At 37.8% G+C, this 16,223-nt stretch overlaps 1 protein-coding gene across 1 annotated transcript in view; it reads left to right on the forward strand.

The window, feature by feature from the left end:
- The window catches only part of ARIH1 (ariadne RBR E3 ubiquitin protein ligase 1), a 120,464-nt gene that overhangs the window by 100,146 nt on the left and 4,095 nt on the right, over window positions 1-16,223 (forward strand). The window contains exons 10-13 of the mRNA XM_082735768.1: window positions 3,000-3,130; window positions 7,254-7,311; window positions 13,190-13,450; window positions 15,715-15,827. Of these exons, the coding sequence (XP_082591894.1) occupies window positions 3,000-3,130; window positions 7,254-7,311; window positions 13,190-13,450; window positions 15,715-15,827 (563 nt within the window). The remainder of the gene's footprint in view (window positions 1-2,999; window positions 3,131-7,253; window positions 7,312-13,189; window positions 13,451-15,714; window positions 15,828-16,223) is intronic.

Below are 16,223 nucleotides of genomic sequence, written 5' to 3' on the forward strand. Positions count from 1 at the left end.
TTAAGGAGTCAGTCTTTAGAGCAATATCGAGAGTAACTGAGTAACTTTTTATTATGTGACTGCAGTGGGGTTAACATGTTTGACTTCTTTAACGTATTAAATTTCTAAAATACGATATAAGAGACTTGATTCCTAAGAATTAGGAGTTTTGGAGATAACATAGATATCCCTTGTTCTTTTATTTTTATTTTTGAAGTACGTTATTGCTCGTGATACTAGTTTTAAGATTCAGTTGGGAACATTTATTTAACCCTAGACAGATGTTTTGTTCTGCAAATGGATGTAGTCTTGAGTGCCCTTCTTTTCTGTTACCAAGTAATAAGCATGTGTTTGAATCCCAACTGTGTACCCAGCAATTTCGTAGTAGAAAATTGTTTAATTAACCAATTTTTATTTAATTCAACCTTATATACTGTCTATATTGGAAGTGACTAAGGTGGTGAATGGTAGTTTTATTCATGAACTATTCATTTTTGGTATTCACATGTGAAATGGTGTTATATTTTGAGTTGTCTGACTAGCATTAGAGCTTTCCATCACCCAGTCACAGGACAGTGATAATAAGGAGTGTTTAAACGATGGAGGCCAAAACACACAATTTTATACCATTAGTACCCTGTTTTACCCCCAAAAGATTAAAACCTGAATATATTTGTATCTCCCAGAAAGCCTTGGTAATGAAATAGTCTTGTCACATAAAACAAATGTCTTTGAGGAATGTATGGTTGAAATTAGTTTTTTTGTGCTCTCTAAAATTATGGTGAAGGTAACTCATGTCATTTTAAAACTTTTCAGTGTTGTTAGGAAGTGCTAGCTTTTGTTGTTGAAAAAATTTCCTAGTCAGGCATACTTTCTTGAAATTTGATTTCCCATCAGACATGTTCATTGAAGTCCTAGAATCTTCTAATATGCTCTGTAAAACTAGTATTTAGAATAGGGCAGTGGTGTTTTCACTAGGTAGCTTGATGAAACTAGAGCCCTCTTTCTGCATCTAGAGAAATCCCCCCAACACACTAAACCATCAAGATATTTAAAACTGGGAGTACAGGGTGCCCGGGTGGCTTAGTTCATTAAGCATCAGAATAATCAGACTCTCATTTCGGCTCAGGCCATGACCCTCAGGGCCCTGGGTCAGAGCCCTGCCTTACCTTGGGCTCCAAGCTAAGTGGGCAGTCTGCTGCTTCTCCCCTGCCCCCAACTACTCCTGCACACACTCTCTAAAATAAATAAATAAATAAATCTTTAAGCAAATAAAATAGGGAGTACAGGCTTGCATATGTTTAGAAAGTAGATTTGTTTAAAAAGTAGATTGATTATTAAGGAAGAATGGCAATTAAGTAACAAGGTCATCTGCTTGGTAGTTTTGAGAAAAACTGAAGAGTGTTTCTCTTGAGAGGTTTCAGAAGCTTTTATTATTGTTATTTGCCCCTTAAACAGATTTGCAGATTATCAGTGGTATCCTAACATAATGAGAGCTTAATACTATGTGGTTAATTATAACCCAGAAATACAGAATGACACAGATTATTTTGGACCTGGAACTTGCTTCTTTGGAAAAATGTAAAATATGTTAATTGATTTCAAAGATTTGATTAGAAATGTCCAACTTTACGTATTTTAAATGACTATAGTTGGGGTGCCTGGGTGGCTCAGTGAGTTAAGCCTCTGTCTTCAGCTCAGGTCATGATCTCAGGGTCCTAGGATCGAGCCCCACATTGGGCTCTCTGCTCAGCGGTGAACCTGCTTTGCCCTCCTCTCTCTGCTAGCCTCTCTGCCTACTTCTGATCTCTGTCAAATAAATAAAATCTTAAAAAAAATAAAATAAAATGACTATAGTTTATGGGCCAGGGTAGTCTGTCTCACAAAGGCAGAATTGTATAAGTAATATAATGGGTGGTACTCCCTCCTTGTGGGAGTTACAGGCATCAGACAAATGCAGCAAAAATATTAGCTTTACATGTTATTTATAGTTTTATTAAAACAAATAAGTTTGATTTTTTAGATTTTTCCAAAAGAAAAAGACAATAGACCTACTGTAGGGTAATAGCTTTGACTCATTAGTAACCAAGAATACGACATAGACTTGGAAAAAGCCATGATATGATCTCTTTGGCACAGTTGTAAATGGACCATAGTGAGAAAGATTTAAAACAAGGGTATTTGAGGTTGCCTGGCTGGCCCAGTTCATAGAGCATGTGACTCTTGATTGTGGAGTTGTGAGTTCAAGCCCTATGGTGAGAGTAGAATTTACTTAAAAATTAGAATAATCAACAACAAAATAAATAAAACAAGCATATTTGACAGAAGAAAGTTGGGAGATTCAGTAACCACAAAAAGAATTTACCAGTCTTACAGTCCTACTTACCTGATTCTTAAGGCCAAGTTGCTTGGGCTTGAATCCTGACTCTACCATTTGCTATACCTGTGTTATCTCAGACTGGTGTTATTATTATTTGTCTCTCCTCTGGTTTATTCATCTGACAAATGAAAATAGGATCACTATAAGGATTATGAGTTAAGGTTATATAAAACACCGAGAATAGTGTGTGGTATACAGGAAGTCCTCAATAATTATTTCTAGATGACACTGGATAATTAATAATATTTACATGAATAACATATTTTATCTCCTGTGAAACTATCATTACTGCATGTATCGTTAAAAGTACTTATATGTTTTTGTCCCCAACCCTGCTAAAACAAATCTTTTAATTATTGTAGATCTTAATGGCCAGTAATAATGATAATAGCTCATTTCTAATAGTACTAACTGTATTCCACACTGCTTTACGTGTATTAATAACAATAAATATGGCATTTAAAAATAAAAATAAATGTTATTTTAAAAATTAATAACAAATGTATTAAAATTATTTAAGTTAAAATTAAAAAACAAAACAATAAATGCTGTAAAACCAAATTTAGAACTGGCTTCTCTTCTGTGGTAGTAATACAATCTAGTGTAGCATTGACACCAACTTTATAGTTTCTCTTCATAGGAATGTCCCAAATGCCACGTCACAATTGAGAAGGATGGCGGTTGTAATCACATGGTCTGTCGTAACCAGAACTGTAAAGCAGAGTTTTGCTGGGTGTGTCTTGGCCCTTGGGAACCACATGGATCTGCCTGGTAGGTTGGGGAAATGAAAGGGAGAAAGTGTTCACCTAAGTGTGTAATATATGCTGTGTATTAAAAGGTTTCTACTTCATGGAAGTCCCTTGTGAGTTCTAGATAAATGAATGAATATAGTGTGTGATCATTGTTAAAAGTATATGCATGATGTTCAGAGAGAGGGATAAATTAGGCATATTTCACAGAGCAGGTAACATTTAAGAAGAATTTTAAGAGGGATTAAGAGTTCGTTAGTTGAAGGTGGCAGGAAAAATGTTTAGGGCAAAAAGGAGCCTCATGAACAAAGGTAGAATGATGTGAAAGTGCATGGCTTATTTAGAGAAGAGTTGCATATGTCTGTCTAGGCAGTAGTTAAAATCTAAGAGATTATTGGCAAGACCCAACCTGCAGTTGTGTTTTATTTACCCTTGGGTGCCATTAGACAAAAATGTGTCCCAAATTTGAAAAATTGGAAAATTGCCCAGTGCAATCCAAACTTTTAGCCTTTCTTTGAAACATAGGAAAAAGCCTGCATTCCTGCTTGGCAACATTCGCCTGAAATTGATTAGTATCCCCTTACATGAGGTCTTTACTTTCTAGTTTGATTTATTTCCCAAGACTGAATCTTAAGGGCACTTGCATGTATCATGATGGCACTATATTTAGAAGATGCCATCATTTTTAGTAGAGATAATATATCTCCGTTCTGTACATATTTCCTAGAAGTTTGGGAAAATGCAAGTTAGGTTTGTGATGTCTTGAGTTTTGAGAAAAAGGGAGCCAGCACATCTCCTAGTAAAAACGAAAGTATTTCTGAGTGTTATTAATACACAAATGACCCATCTCACTAGTTTGTGTTACCTGCCCATTGGCACTTCGGTTTATGGCCCCTCCTAAGTTGTGGGGCATAGGAAAAGAGTTAGAACGTAGACTGGCACTTAAAGTAGTTTGGACATTATCAGAAGGGTTTTAACTGGGGAGTGACCTGATTATATCTGTAATTTAGGTGAGACAGCTCTATATTATGTGCTTTACATACATTACCTCAGAATTGTGGCTGCTTTGTAGAGAGTGAAATGCGAGGGGGAAATTGCAGGGACAGAAGGAGACTCTCACCTTAAGACAATGGCAAGTCTTTACTTTTAGTTTCGTTGGAACTTTTATTAGTTTCATTAGAGGAATTGTGAGAGGGATTACTTGCCTGAAATTAATTCTGAATTAGGTAAAACTGATTGTTGTGTGGAGTAAAGAAAGTGATTTTGCCACTGTCAAGGCCAAGGAGAAGAATATTGGGGGTTGTTAGCCTGGCAGACAGGTACTCTAGATTTTTAAGAAGCAAACTGGGGGATTAGACTATTCCCAGAAACTAAATTCACTCTAGTATATTTAAACCAATAAGCGTAATGAATGGAGAAGAAGAGTTACTAAAAGATACAAATTCTTGTTAAAGATACATTTTTTAATTTATTTGTCAGAACACAAGCAGGGGAAGGGGGGCACACAGAGGCAGAAGCAAGCTCCTCGCTGAGCAAGGAACCCAATGGTGGTACTCGATCCCCGGACACTGAGATCATGACTTGAGCCAAAGGTAGATGGTTGACCAACTGAGCCACCCACGTGTCCCAAAGATATATTTGTTTGTATGTAAGGAAATCTCTGAACATAACTCAAATTTTAAAGAAGTTGTATTAAAAACTGAGCAAAGGGGCACCTGGGTGGCTCAGTCATTTAAGTGTCTGCCTTCAGCTCAGGTCATGATCCAGGGTCCTGGGATTGAGCCCCACGTTGGGCTCGCTGCTCACTGGGAAGCCTGCTTCTCTCTTATGTGCTCCCTCTGCTTGTGCTCTCTCTGTCAAATGAATAAATAAAATCTTTAAAAAGAAAAGGAAAGAAAACTGAACAAAAAACAAATGATGGATACAGGAGAATGAAGAACGACCCTGCTTAGGGTTGTCAGTAATGTTTCCTGTGTCTTGCCTTTACTCATAGCTAACACTGCAAAATGAATCATGCTATGGTTCCTTATTTAAATCAGAAAATGCCTCAGAATCCTCAAAATAGCATTCTGAGTAGCACTATCCATCATCTGAATTAGAAGTATAGATGAATTCTCCTTGCTTTCCTGGCCTTCAGTTTCTTAATAATTTTGGCTGAGTTAAAGTCCAGAATGAGTTGAAGCTTATAAATATCTTTAAAATACTAAAGGAGAGTTTTTAAGGATATATTAGGTAGGAAGAACAGGTATTAATAGTTGACCAGTAGAAGGCAAGGAGAGCCAATCTTTGGGCTGAATTGAGTAAAGTAAATTTTGGTAAGAGAAAATTATAACCCAAGCTGGGGTAAAATTAATAAATCTCCTGACTCTAGTGAATTGTGGTCTGTTACTTTAAAAACTGAAAGATGAGATCAGTAAGCCGTTGTTGGTTATTTTACGGAGTAGTTAAGCAGAAAGCTACCAAAAACTGAAAGCAGACAAAATGGAATCCCAAATTTCCAAAATTTGTGATTGGTTCCACAAACTACGTATGAACCACATAACTTTACTCTAACGTGAAATCCCTGAATCAAATGGTACTATTAGGATGATGGATTAGGGAGTGTTTTGTAGACCTCAGCAGGTGTTTCAGTGTGAGCTGAGAAGTTTGTGGCCTGGGCTATGAATACACACAGGGATATTTGGGATTAATTGAAGGTCTATTTCTTGGAGTTACAGGTAGTGGATTTGAGTCTTCCTGATGAAATACTTCCAAGGTTTGCTGAAAGGGTTTGTCCTTATCTTTTTTATTCATGTAAACTGTGTACTGCTTTTCTGATCAGTTTTACTGATGACTTTCTTGCACTAATTAGAGAATCTTCCATACATTTTGGGTAACATCATAGAAGGATAGTAAATCTAATATAGACCATTAAAATCCTGGAAAACTTGACAAGCTGAAACAGTGAGTCCTATTTAACAAGATTTAAACTAAATTCAGAATTCTTCTTTTAGATCTAAAACGATTACTGGTAAAAAGATTCTGAAGACATGAGTACAGCATGTGAAAATATATATAGTCCATAATAAGGGGTGACCCTCAGTTGGGAGATAGACATGTTTAATGCTTAGCTCTGAATCCCTAGTTATATGACCTTAAGTATGTTACTTATTTTCTCAAAACTTAATTCTTTGCTCAATGAGGATAAGGAGGATAATAATGCACATTTCATAAGGTGGTTCAGGTAATTGAATGTGATAGTACATTTAGAGGCTTTAGTAGTAAATGGGTGATACATAGTAAGCACTCAAGTATCAGCTACTCCCATGATGTAGACTCCCAGAAAAGCAGAGGTAGAGTTAATCAGAACAAGGGAATTGCCAGTCTTGTTCATCTCCACTCTGAGCTGCCCTCTGGGCACATTTCCCCTGGTTCTCATTTTGTGTGTCATTCAGTTCTCATCAGGTCTCAGTGACTCTTGTAAACTGTAATAGCATGTAAAGCATATAGCATACGAACTGTTAAAGAGTAGTCCATCAGCTGTAGGTTCTCTTTGGTTTATATAGATAAGAAGGTAACTGGAAAAATTGGAAATATTTGACATAAATAACAGAAAGTGTAGGAAATAAGACTTCTTTCTTCAAAAACGGAGTTAGAAGTTAAAACTGCAGGGGCATCTGAGTGGCTCTGTCATTTAAGCATCTGCCTTCAACTCAGGTCATGATCTCTGGGTCTTGGGATTGAGCCCTGTGGCAGGCTTCCTGCTCAGCAGGGAATCTGCTTCTTTCTCTCCCTCTACTGCTCCCCACCACTCGTTCTCTCTCTCTCTCTCTCTCCCTCAAATTAATAAATAAAATCTTAAAAAAAAAAAAAGGCTCAAACTGCAGTCAGGAATGGAAGTTCTAGAATGACAGTGTTTTCTAATTATTTCAAGTGAGCTGATTTGGAATGAACTACTTCAGGAGGTGGGGAATCCAATACCTTGAATTCCTTTCAGTCTTGTAATTCTGTTATAGTGGTAGAACCCTGGGCATTTTAAACACCTCAGTTTGCCTGTATAAAGAAGAATATTGCTTCTAGATATTTCTGAATCCAGGCTAAAATTCTGTGGTTTGTTCCTTTTTCATTGATTTTGGCCTTACAGAATCTTCTTAATTTACTTTAAGGTACAACTGTAACCGCTATAATGAGGATGACGCAAAGGCAGCAAGAGATGCACAGGAGGTAAGTACCTTTATTTTCAGGCGATAGTTGAACAAGAATGCGCTTCAGTGTTTATTAGGGGACAATTCAATTCTGAAAGAGTTATGGAAAGGCACTCCAGTAAACACTGGGTATCTGTGTGTTTAGAAAAGGAATCTTACCCAAGATGTCTACCAGTAGCACTCCTGTTTATAGGTTTGCTTGCTTGCTTTTAATTAATCTAGTCATGTAGCACAGTTCTGGATTTTAGTAGTTTTGAAGACAAGATTTTCTCACTACAGCAAGGAGTCTAGAGAACAATACTTCTTAAATAGTTTTGCTGCTGTTGATAATGCATTCTTTCTTCTTTTTTTTTGAAACCTCATTATTCATCAACAAGTGGTAAGGATTATAGATGAGCTGATTTAGAATGGACTACCTCAGGAAGGGAGAGTTCCCTATTACTGGTTAGGATATAACTCACTGTTGTAGAAGGATTCAAACACTAGGTGTGAATTACCCTCCTCAGCACTTTGAGTTCCTTTCAGCCTGGTAATTCTGTCCTAATTGCAGAATCTTGGAATTTAGTTATTTATTACATTCATCTATTCCATATTGAAATTCCCTAGGTGTCCCAAAAATATTCTTTTCAAATGGTTTTCCTTACTAGGATGTCATTCAAAACATCTGTTGCTTATTTTTTGACTTTTTAAATGTTCTTGGGGTGCCTGAGTGGGTCACTTGTTAAGCATCTGCCTTCGGCTCAGGTTATGATCCCAGAGTCCTGGGATCAAATCGCACATCGAGCTCCCTGCTTAGAAGGAAACCTGCTTCTCCCTCTCCCCCTACCCCTGCTTGTGTTCCCTCTCTCGCTGTCTCTCTTTCTCAAATAAATAAATAAAATCTTTTTAAAAAAATTAAATGTTCTTTTAAAATTTCTTTCTAATTGAAAATACCATAAGTACAAAAGGATATATATAGTCTCATCTATCATATTGTTAGAAGTGAGAGTTCTGTGTCTCACTTTTTTAAAAAGCTATACAAAATGATGAATGGTGTTGCACAGATTCTCGAAAATATCTGTGATCTTTTTTTTTTTTTTTAAAGATTTTATTTATTTATTTGACAGGGAGAAATCACAAGTAGGCAGAGAGGCAGACAGAGAGAGAGAGAGAGGAGGAAGCAGGCTCCCCAAGGAGCAGAAAGCCCGATGCAGGGCTCGATTCCAGGATCCCGGGATCGTGACCTGAGCCACCCAGGTGCCCATCTGTGGAAAAAAAATGCCCACAAATTCCAATGTTAGTTTAAGTTATATTCACTATGATACTACTTTAATGTTTCAACATAAAACCAACTGTAGACTCTTAATGCTCTTTTACAACTATATAGCCAAACCAAGAAAACTGCAAAACCTATGAGACTTCAGTTAAAATTAATTTGACAAGTAAATTGTTGAAGTTAAGTTACTATTGATAAACTGTTGGATGGCCCAAGTTTTTTGTTTTCTTTTTCTTTTAAGATTTTACTTATTTGTCTCGAGAGAGGGAGAGCACAAACAGGGGGAGCAGCAGGTAGAAGGAGAAGCAGGCTCCCCGCTGAGCAGGGAGCCTCATGTGGGATTCGATCCCAGGACCCTGGGATCATGACCTGAGTGGAAGGCAGATGCTTAACAGACTGAGCCACCCAGGCATCCCGGCCCAAGTTTTTTTTAATTGAATGTTACTATTCTACTAAGTGCCATGTGGCAACTTGTTTTCCCACCAACTTTCTAGATCTCAGTTACTGCAAATCTTTATTGCTATAGTGCATCTGATTTGGTTTGATCAGAGTTTATCATTGATGTATTCTCTGTCACTTGTTTTCCTTATTAGCTTAGTGCAGTTAAAGTTAATATTGCTGGGGCACCTGGGTGGCTCAGTGGGTTTAGCCTCTGCCTTTGGCTCAGGTCATGATCTCAGGGTCCTGAGATCAAGCCCCACATCGGGCTCTCTGCTCAGCAGGGAGCCTGCTTCCCCTCGCCTGCCACCCCACCTGCTGCTCTGCCTTCTTGTGATCTCTCTCTCTCTCTCTCTGTTAAATAAATAAATCTTTAAAAAAAAAAAAAAAAAAGTTAATGCTGCTTAATGCCAGTTTTAGCCATTTCACAAATGTAAGACCTGAAATAAAACTTGGGTTCTTAACTATAAATTTATTGAAATGATCCTAGAGTGTTTGTGTTTTCTTTAGGTTGTCATCAGATTTTAAAATACTTGTAAATCCCATGGTTTGTTTAGACCAAATCATTTATCTCCCCTGCTCCACTCCCATTGAGTATGCTTTAACTCCCAATTTGAGATGCATCATGCTATGTAGTTTTAATATAAAAGCTCTATATGAGAGTCATGCTTTTCCAACCTCCCATTTGGACTTGATTCTACTTTTGTATTTTTTTTATTTAGCTCAGTTTGTCATTGCATTTCTTTCTGTTGTTGTTTGATTTAATCTTAGCCTTTCTCTCTTATGGCTTGCTCCTGTTTTAAGCAGTCACGATTGTGTTAAATCCTGTTGAAGAAACCATAAATTTCTCTAAAGTTTATTCTAATTCTGATAATAGTTATCCTATAGAAAATAGTCTACAGAAAAATGTTCTTTTTTTCTTAAGCTGCATTATATTTTTCTTAATTACTGTGGTATAGGCTTTTAGTTTTTCCTTCTGAATGAAGTGTAATCTTGCTAGATCTAGCCAGATATGGTATTCACCAGTAGAGAAAGTATATGAGTTATCCTTGGTCTGATTTGGGTGCTGGTAGACTCTTTCTGAGATCTACAGGGAGGGTGGATTATATTGTGCATAGCTTCTAAACCAGTTTCTAACATGTAGATTCTAGGGTCTACAACACATTATTTATCTATTTTGCATCTTTTGGACTAAACTAGAATCTTCTGATCCTGTGGGTGTATAGAGCGAGATTTTATGAGTGGCTTTATTTACTTATTTAGTGGGAGCTGTTCCTCTCAGAATGGAGCACACCATTGCATGCTCATCGGGCCTCTTTCCTCACCTTACCTACTCTGGTAACCTGGAATAGCATTCACTGGGAGTTGTAGTACAAGAAGGTTGATACACAGTCCGGAAAGTACAAGAAGGTTGATACACAGTCCAGAAAGAATGGAGATGGATAGTTGAGTACTTTGGAAAGGTGTATACCTGTTTTGTAGAAAGTTGTTGACTTAACGTATGTGCCATGGTGCTGTTCATGGTGGACATTTGGATTTTATTTTCTAGACCAGGAGAGTCAGTATATTTTTTCTGTAAAGGGCCAGTGGTAAATATTTTTAGCTTTACAGACTATACAACAATGTAAATCTTTGTTGTATCTTTCCAAATCTTTACAACAATTCAACTCTGCCTCTGATCTTGAAATGCTAAATCAGCCATAGACCAAGATGAGTAGGCATGACAAGAGTTATGGACAGAAGTTGAACAAAGTTTAAAGTTAACTTTATTTACAAAACCAGGCAGCAGCTGGATTTTGGCTCACAGGCCAAAGTTTGCTCATCTCTGTTCTAAGCTCTAAGCAGTCAGGTTTGTTCTTTCGGGTTTTCTTCCAAAGTATTTTCAGGTAATCACTCAGTGCATTTCTCAATCCAGGTTCTAGCATTTGATTTAAAAGTTGGTCTTAGGGACGCCTGGGTGGCTCAGTTGGTTGGACGACTGCCTTCGGCTCAGGTCATGATCCCGGAGTCCCGGGATCGAGTCCCACATCAGGCTCCCAGCATCATGGGGAGTCTGCTTCGCTCTCTGACCTTCTCCTCACTCATGCTCTCTCTCACTGTCTCTCTCTCAAATAAATAAATAAAATCTTAAAAAAAAAAAAAAGTTGGTCTTATTTGCAATGGTAGAATGGGTTCATGTTGAATTTTAGAGGTATTTTAGTGAGAAGCTTTTAGGATTACTGAATCATTAAATCAATTACTAAATCAAGTCCACTAACATCATATATTTTAATTTGGTAGTTTGGTTTTTTTCCATTTAATCTTGGAAATTTGACAGACTTGAGAATATTAATGCTTTGGGGGGAGATAAAATGCCAAGCAGATTATTTTCTGCATATTAGATTTTAGACATAATTGGCATTAATTTTTCGATTAACACATACTTAATAACATTAATATTGCAATTTTCCAGTGTATAAGCATTGATTTGATACTTCTCTGATTCCTGAGTAGTAATAATAGGTTTTTTTAGATGTTTCAGTGTTGCATGATACTGGATCATGTGATTGGCTAATTATGTGGTTCATAGTATTTCTAAATAGGAACCCAACCATAGGGCCTGGTAGCTCTGTGCTATTTGTAGTCTCTGAGGCATAAGGAGAGGAAAAGGAAATGACAGTAAAAAGAAATACATAGGGGCACCTGGGTGGCTCAGTTGCTTAAGCGTCTGCCTTCTCAGGTCATGACCCCATAGTCCTGGGATCAAGTCCCTCATCAAGCTTCTGGTTCAGCAGGAAGTCTACTTCTCCCTCTTTCCCTTATCCTGCTCAAATAAATAAAATCTTTAAAAAAAAAAAAAAAAGGAAATACATATGTGTGGTAAGAAACCCTTTCATAGTGGTTGCGTTTAACAAACATTTATTAATTTCTGCATATTAGGCACTATAGATAACAATATTACTTTGCTTTTTTTTTTAAATAATATTACTTTTTTAAAAAGTCTGTCTCTAGGGGCGCCTGGGTGGCTCAGTGGGTTAAGCCGCTGCCTTCGGCTCGGGTCATGATCTCAGGGTCCTGGGATCGAGTCCCATATCGGGTTCTCTGCTCAGCAGGGAGCCTGCTTCCCCCTCTCTCTCTGCCTGCCTTTCTGCCTCCTTGTGATCTCTGCCTGTCAAATAAATAAATAAATAAATAAATAAATAAATAAAGTCTGTCTCTATAGACTTACAGTATACTGTGAGAGACCACAGTGAATTCTTTTTGCAGTCTGATATTATAATCTAGACCAGATATCATATTGTTTCTTTGGTAATACTTCATGTATCATTAAATATACTTTTAAAGTATATTTTCCTTACTCTTTTACTATGACTTTTACTATAACTGCAATACCATTTTTATCTTTGTATCTATATGTTCTTAAAGCAATACTTTGTTAATATCCTTAACTATCCAATGTTCATGTGTCTCCATTTATCTCATAAATTTTCTTTTATAGTTGGTTCAAATCAGGATCTACACAGGCCCACAAATTGGATTTGATTGGTATCTTTGAGTATTCTCTAATCTATAGGTCTACTGTTCCTTTTTTTACCCCCTCCATGTTGCTATTAATTTGTTGAGGAGACTAAGTCATTCCTTTAAATTTTTCACATTCTGGATTTTGCTGATTATAACTCCTGGTATCATTTAGTAGGTTCTTTTATCTCTGTATTTCCTGAAACCAGTGGCTAATTCTAGATACTCAAATTCAAACTCAGTTGGGGAGTCAGAGGGACACCTATCTGTTGATACTGTAGACTTACTTTGGTATTATATGAGGAGTTAGATGATGTCTGGCTGCCTATTGTTTTCTACTTTAAAATATTGATGCTTCTTAACTTGTTTGCTTATTGCATACTGCAGAACAGTGCTATCCTGTAGAACTTTCTATAATGGAAATGTTCTTTATGGCCACTGACCACAAGTGGCTATTGAGCACTGGGAAACTGAATTTTTTATTTTAGTTTAAATAGCCACAGGTGGCCAGTGCTGCCATATTGGGAAATAACAGGTGTAGGATATTCATAGAAGTATTAAATAACAAAAGGTGGCAAGAGATACCTGTTTATTCCCGATTTTACCCTAAATTCCTATATTGTTTCACCTGTAAATATATCAGCTTTTGTGTGTATTTGATATATTTGTTATAATTACATGTCCATAATTTTTTTTAATGGGACAGCGATCTAGGGCAGCCCTGCAGAGGTACCTGTTCTACTGTAATCGCTATATGAACCACATGCAGAGTCTACGCTTTGAGCACAAACTCTATGCTCAGGTGAAGCAGAAGATGGAGGAGATGCAACAGCACAACATGTCCTGGATTGAGGTGCAATTCCTGAAGAAAGCAGTTGATGTCCTCTGCCAGTGTCGTGCCACACTCATGTACACTTATGTCTTCGCTTTCTACCTCAAAAAGAATAACCAGTCCATTATCTTTGAGGTAGGAATAGTTACTGGGTGGGGGGGGGGGGGATCCCTGTGTCATAGGACTACTTGGACTTTCATAGATAAGATATATATGAGTTTTAAAGATTTCTATTTGCTCAGAATTTAGATTTCTTGTCCTAAACTGCATTCAGATTGATGTGGTTTAACCAGCTAGTGATTAAGTGTGCAGGCTCTGGAGTCAGCCCTGAATTTAAAACTGGACTTCAGGGCGCCTGGGTGGCTCAGTTGGTTAAGCAACTGCCTTCAGCTCAGGTCACGATCCTGGAGTGCCCGGATCGAGTCCCGCATCAGGCTCCCAGCTCCATGGGGAGTCTGCTTCTCCCTCTGACCTTCTCGCCTCTCATGCTCTCTCTCACTGTCTCTCTCTCAAATAAATAAATAAAATCTTTTTAAATAAATAAATAAATAAATAAATAAAATAAAACTGGACTTCAGCACTTTTTCTCTCTGTTGACTTGGAGCAAATTACTTAATGTTACCTAAATCTCATTTTATTTATTTATTTTTTTAAGATTTTATTTATTTATTTGACAGAGAGAGATCACAAGTAGACAGAGGCAGGCAGAGAGAGAGGGGGGGGAAGCAGGCTCCCCACTGAGCAGAAAGCCGGTTGTGGGGCTCTATCCCAGGACCCTGGGATCATGACCTGAGCTGAAGGCAGAGGCTTTAACCCAGTGAGCCACCCAGGCGCCCCCCTAAATCTCATTTTAAAATGGAAATAAATACTTCTTAAGGATGTTAACAAGTTTTAAGTGAGACAATACACATATATTGCTTATATAGCACCTGGCAAATTATAAGTTCTCAGTAAAAGTCTTTATTCAGGCAAAACTAATACCTGGTATTAGAAGTTAATATTTTAGTCACCTTTGGTGGAAAAGTAGTGACTACTAACAGGGGCTTTTAGGAGTAAAGGTTTTTCAACTAGAGACGCTCATTTAAAAATTGATGCAAAGGGGCACCTGGGTGGCTCAGTCGGTTAAGCATGTGACTTTGGCTCAGATCATGATCCCAGGGTTCTGGGATCGAACCCTGCATTGGGCTCACTGCTCAGTGGGGAGCCTGATTCTCACTCCCTCTGTTGCTCCCCCTGCTGGCCTACTCTCTCTCTCACATAGATAAATCTTTTTAAAAAAAATAATATTGATGTATAGTAAAAAAGAATGAGATCTTGCCATTTGCAGCAACATGGATGGACCTAGGGAGTATAATTCTAAGTAAATTGATTTCACTCATACGGAATTTAAGAAATAAAATAAATGATCAAACAAACAAAAAAACCCACTCTTAAATTCAGAGACCAAACCTGTGGTTACCTGAGGGGAGGTGGTTGGATGAATGGGTGAAATAGGTGATGGTGATTAAGAAGTATAGACTCCACTCACAAAATAAATTAATCAAGAGATTGAAAAGTATAGGATGGAGGCGCCTGGGTGGCTCAGGTGGTTGAGCCTCTGCCTTCAGCTTGTTAAGCCTCTGCCTTCGGCTCAGGTCATGATCCTCAGGGTCCTGGGATCGAGCCCTGCATCGGGCTCTCTGCTCAGCGGGGAGCCTGCTTCCCCCCCACCCCTGCCTGCCTCTCTGCCTACTTGTGATCTCTGTCTGTCAAATAAATAAAATCTTAAGAAAAAGAAAAGGAAAAAGTATAGGATGGGAAATATAGTCATTAAGATGGTATTGACATTTTTTGGTGACAGATGGTTCTTGTGATGAGCATGAAGTAAAGAATTGTTGAATCACTATATTGTACACTTGAAACTAACATAAACTGCATGTTAAAAATTGATGCATAAGACACTTATAGGTGACTAGACAATAATCCTGACCAGCAGATGGGATTTAAATGGGTAAATGTACAGAACTAGCCATAGTAGTAAAGGGTAACAATTTTAATCTTCCGTGCATTGTTCTAGGTACAGCCAGCTGTAACCAGGAATGGGTTTATATTTTTCCCTCAAGTTTCCCCTCTTTTTTGAGATTTAGCAGATAGCAGTTTCCTAATCCTTTTCAGGACTTTTTCTTGATATTCTTCCAGTGGTAATGGGTAGATCTTTCTAAAAATATAAAAAATTATCCTGAAAAAAGGAGAACAAGTTGTTAGAGGTGAAAGTTACAAAGAGTTTCCAGGTGCAGAAACCACCTATGAAAAGTCAAGTGTTGAGAATAGTCTGTAGGCAAAGCAGCAGCCAGGATGGTATATCTTTTAGCTTTCATCTAAGCCCTACTTTACTATGTATTCTTCCTCCTCTCTTGCAGAATAACCAAGCAGATCTAGAGAACGCCACAGAGGTGCTTTCGGGCTACCTCGAACGAGATATTTCCCAAGATTCTCTACAGGATATAAAGCAGAAAGTACAAGATAAGTACAGGTGGGATTTCTTTACCAGTTGTTGAGTGGAAGTTCCTGGCCCTGTGCATTAGTGACCAAATTAGATGATAGTGGAACTTGGATTTAGCATATTCAGTAACTGTGTTGCTGCCATGTTTCCCACAGATTGCTTCTGTCGTTCAGGCAACAAATAGCAGATAGTAGTGCTTGTCAAGCATTTATCCCACTGGCTAGTTCTGCTTCTTCCATTCAGCTTTCTCTACTTAGTTGCCACATTGTGAAATAAAGAATTGACATATGGTAGTCACCTTTGGTGGAAAAGTAGTGACTACTAACAGGGGCTTTGTTAGGAAGTGAGGAAGAAAGAACCTAAGAAAGAGCAAATGGTTATTAGGAGGAAGGTTGAGATTAGGATATTGGCTCTGTCTAGTCTGGG

This window comes from Mustela nivalis, assembly GCF_964662115.1.
Source record: "Mustela nivalis genome assembly, chromosome: 6".
In the NCBI taxonomy this organism is placed as follows: Eukaryota; Metazoa; Chordata; class Mammalia; order Carnivora; family Mustelidae; genus Mustela; species Mustela nivalis.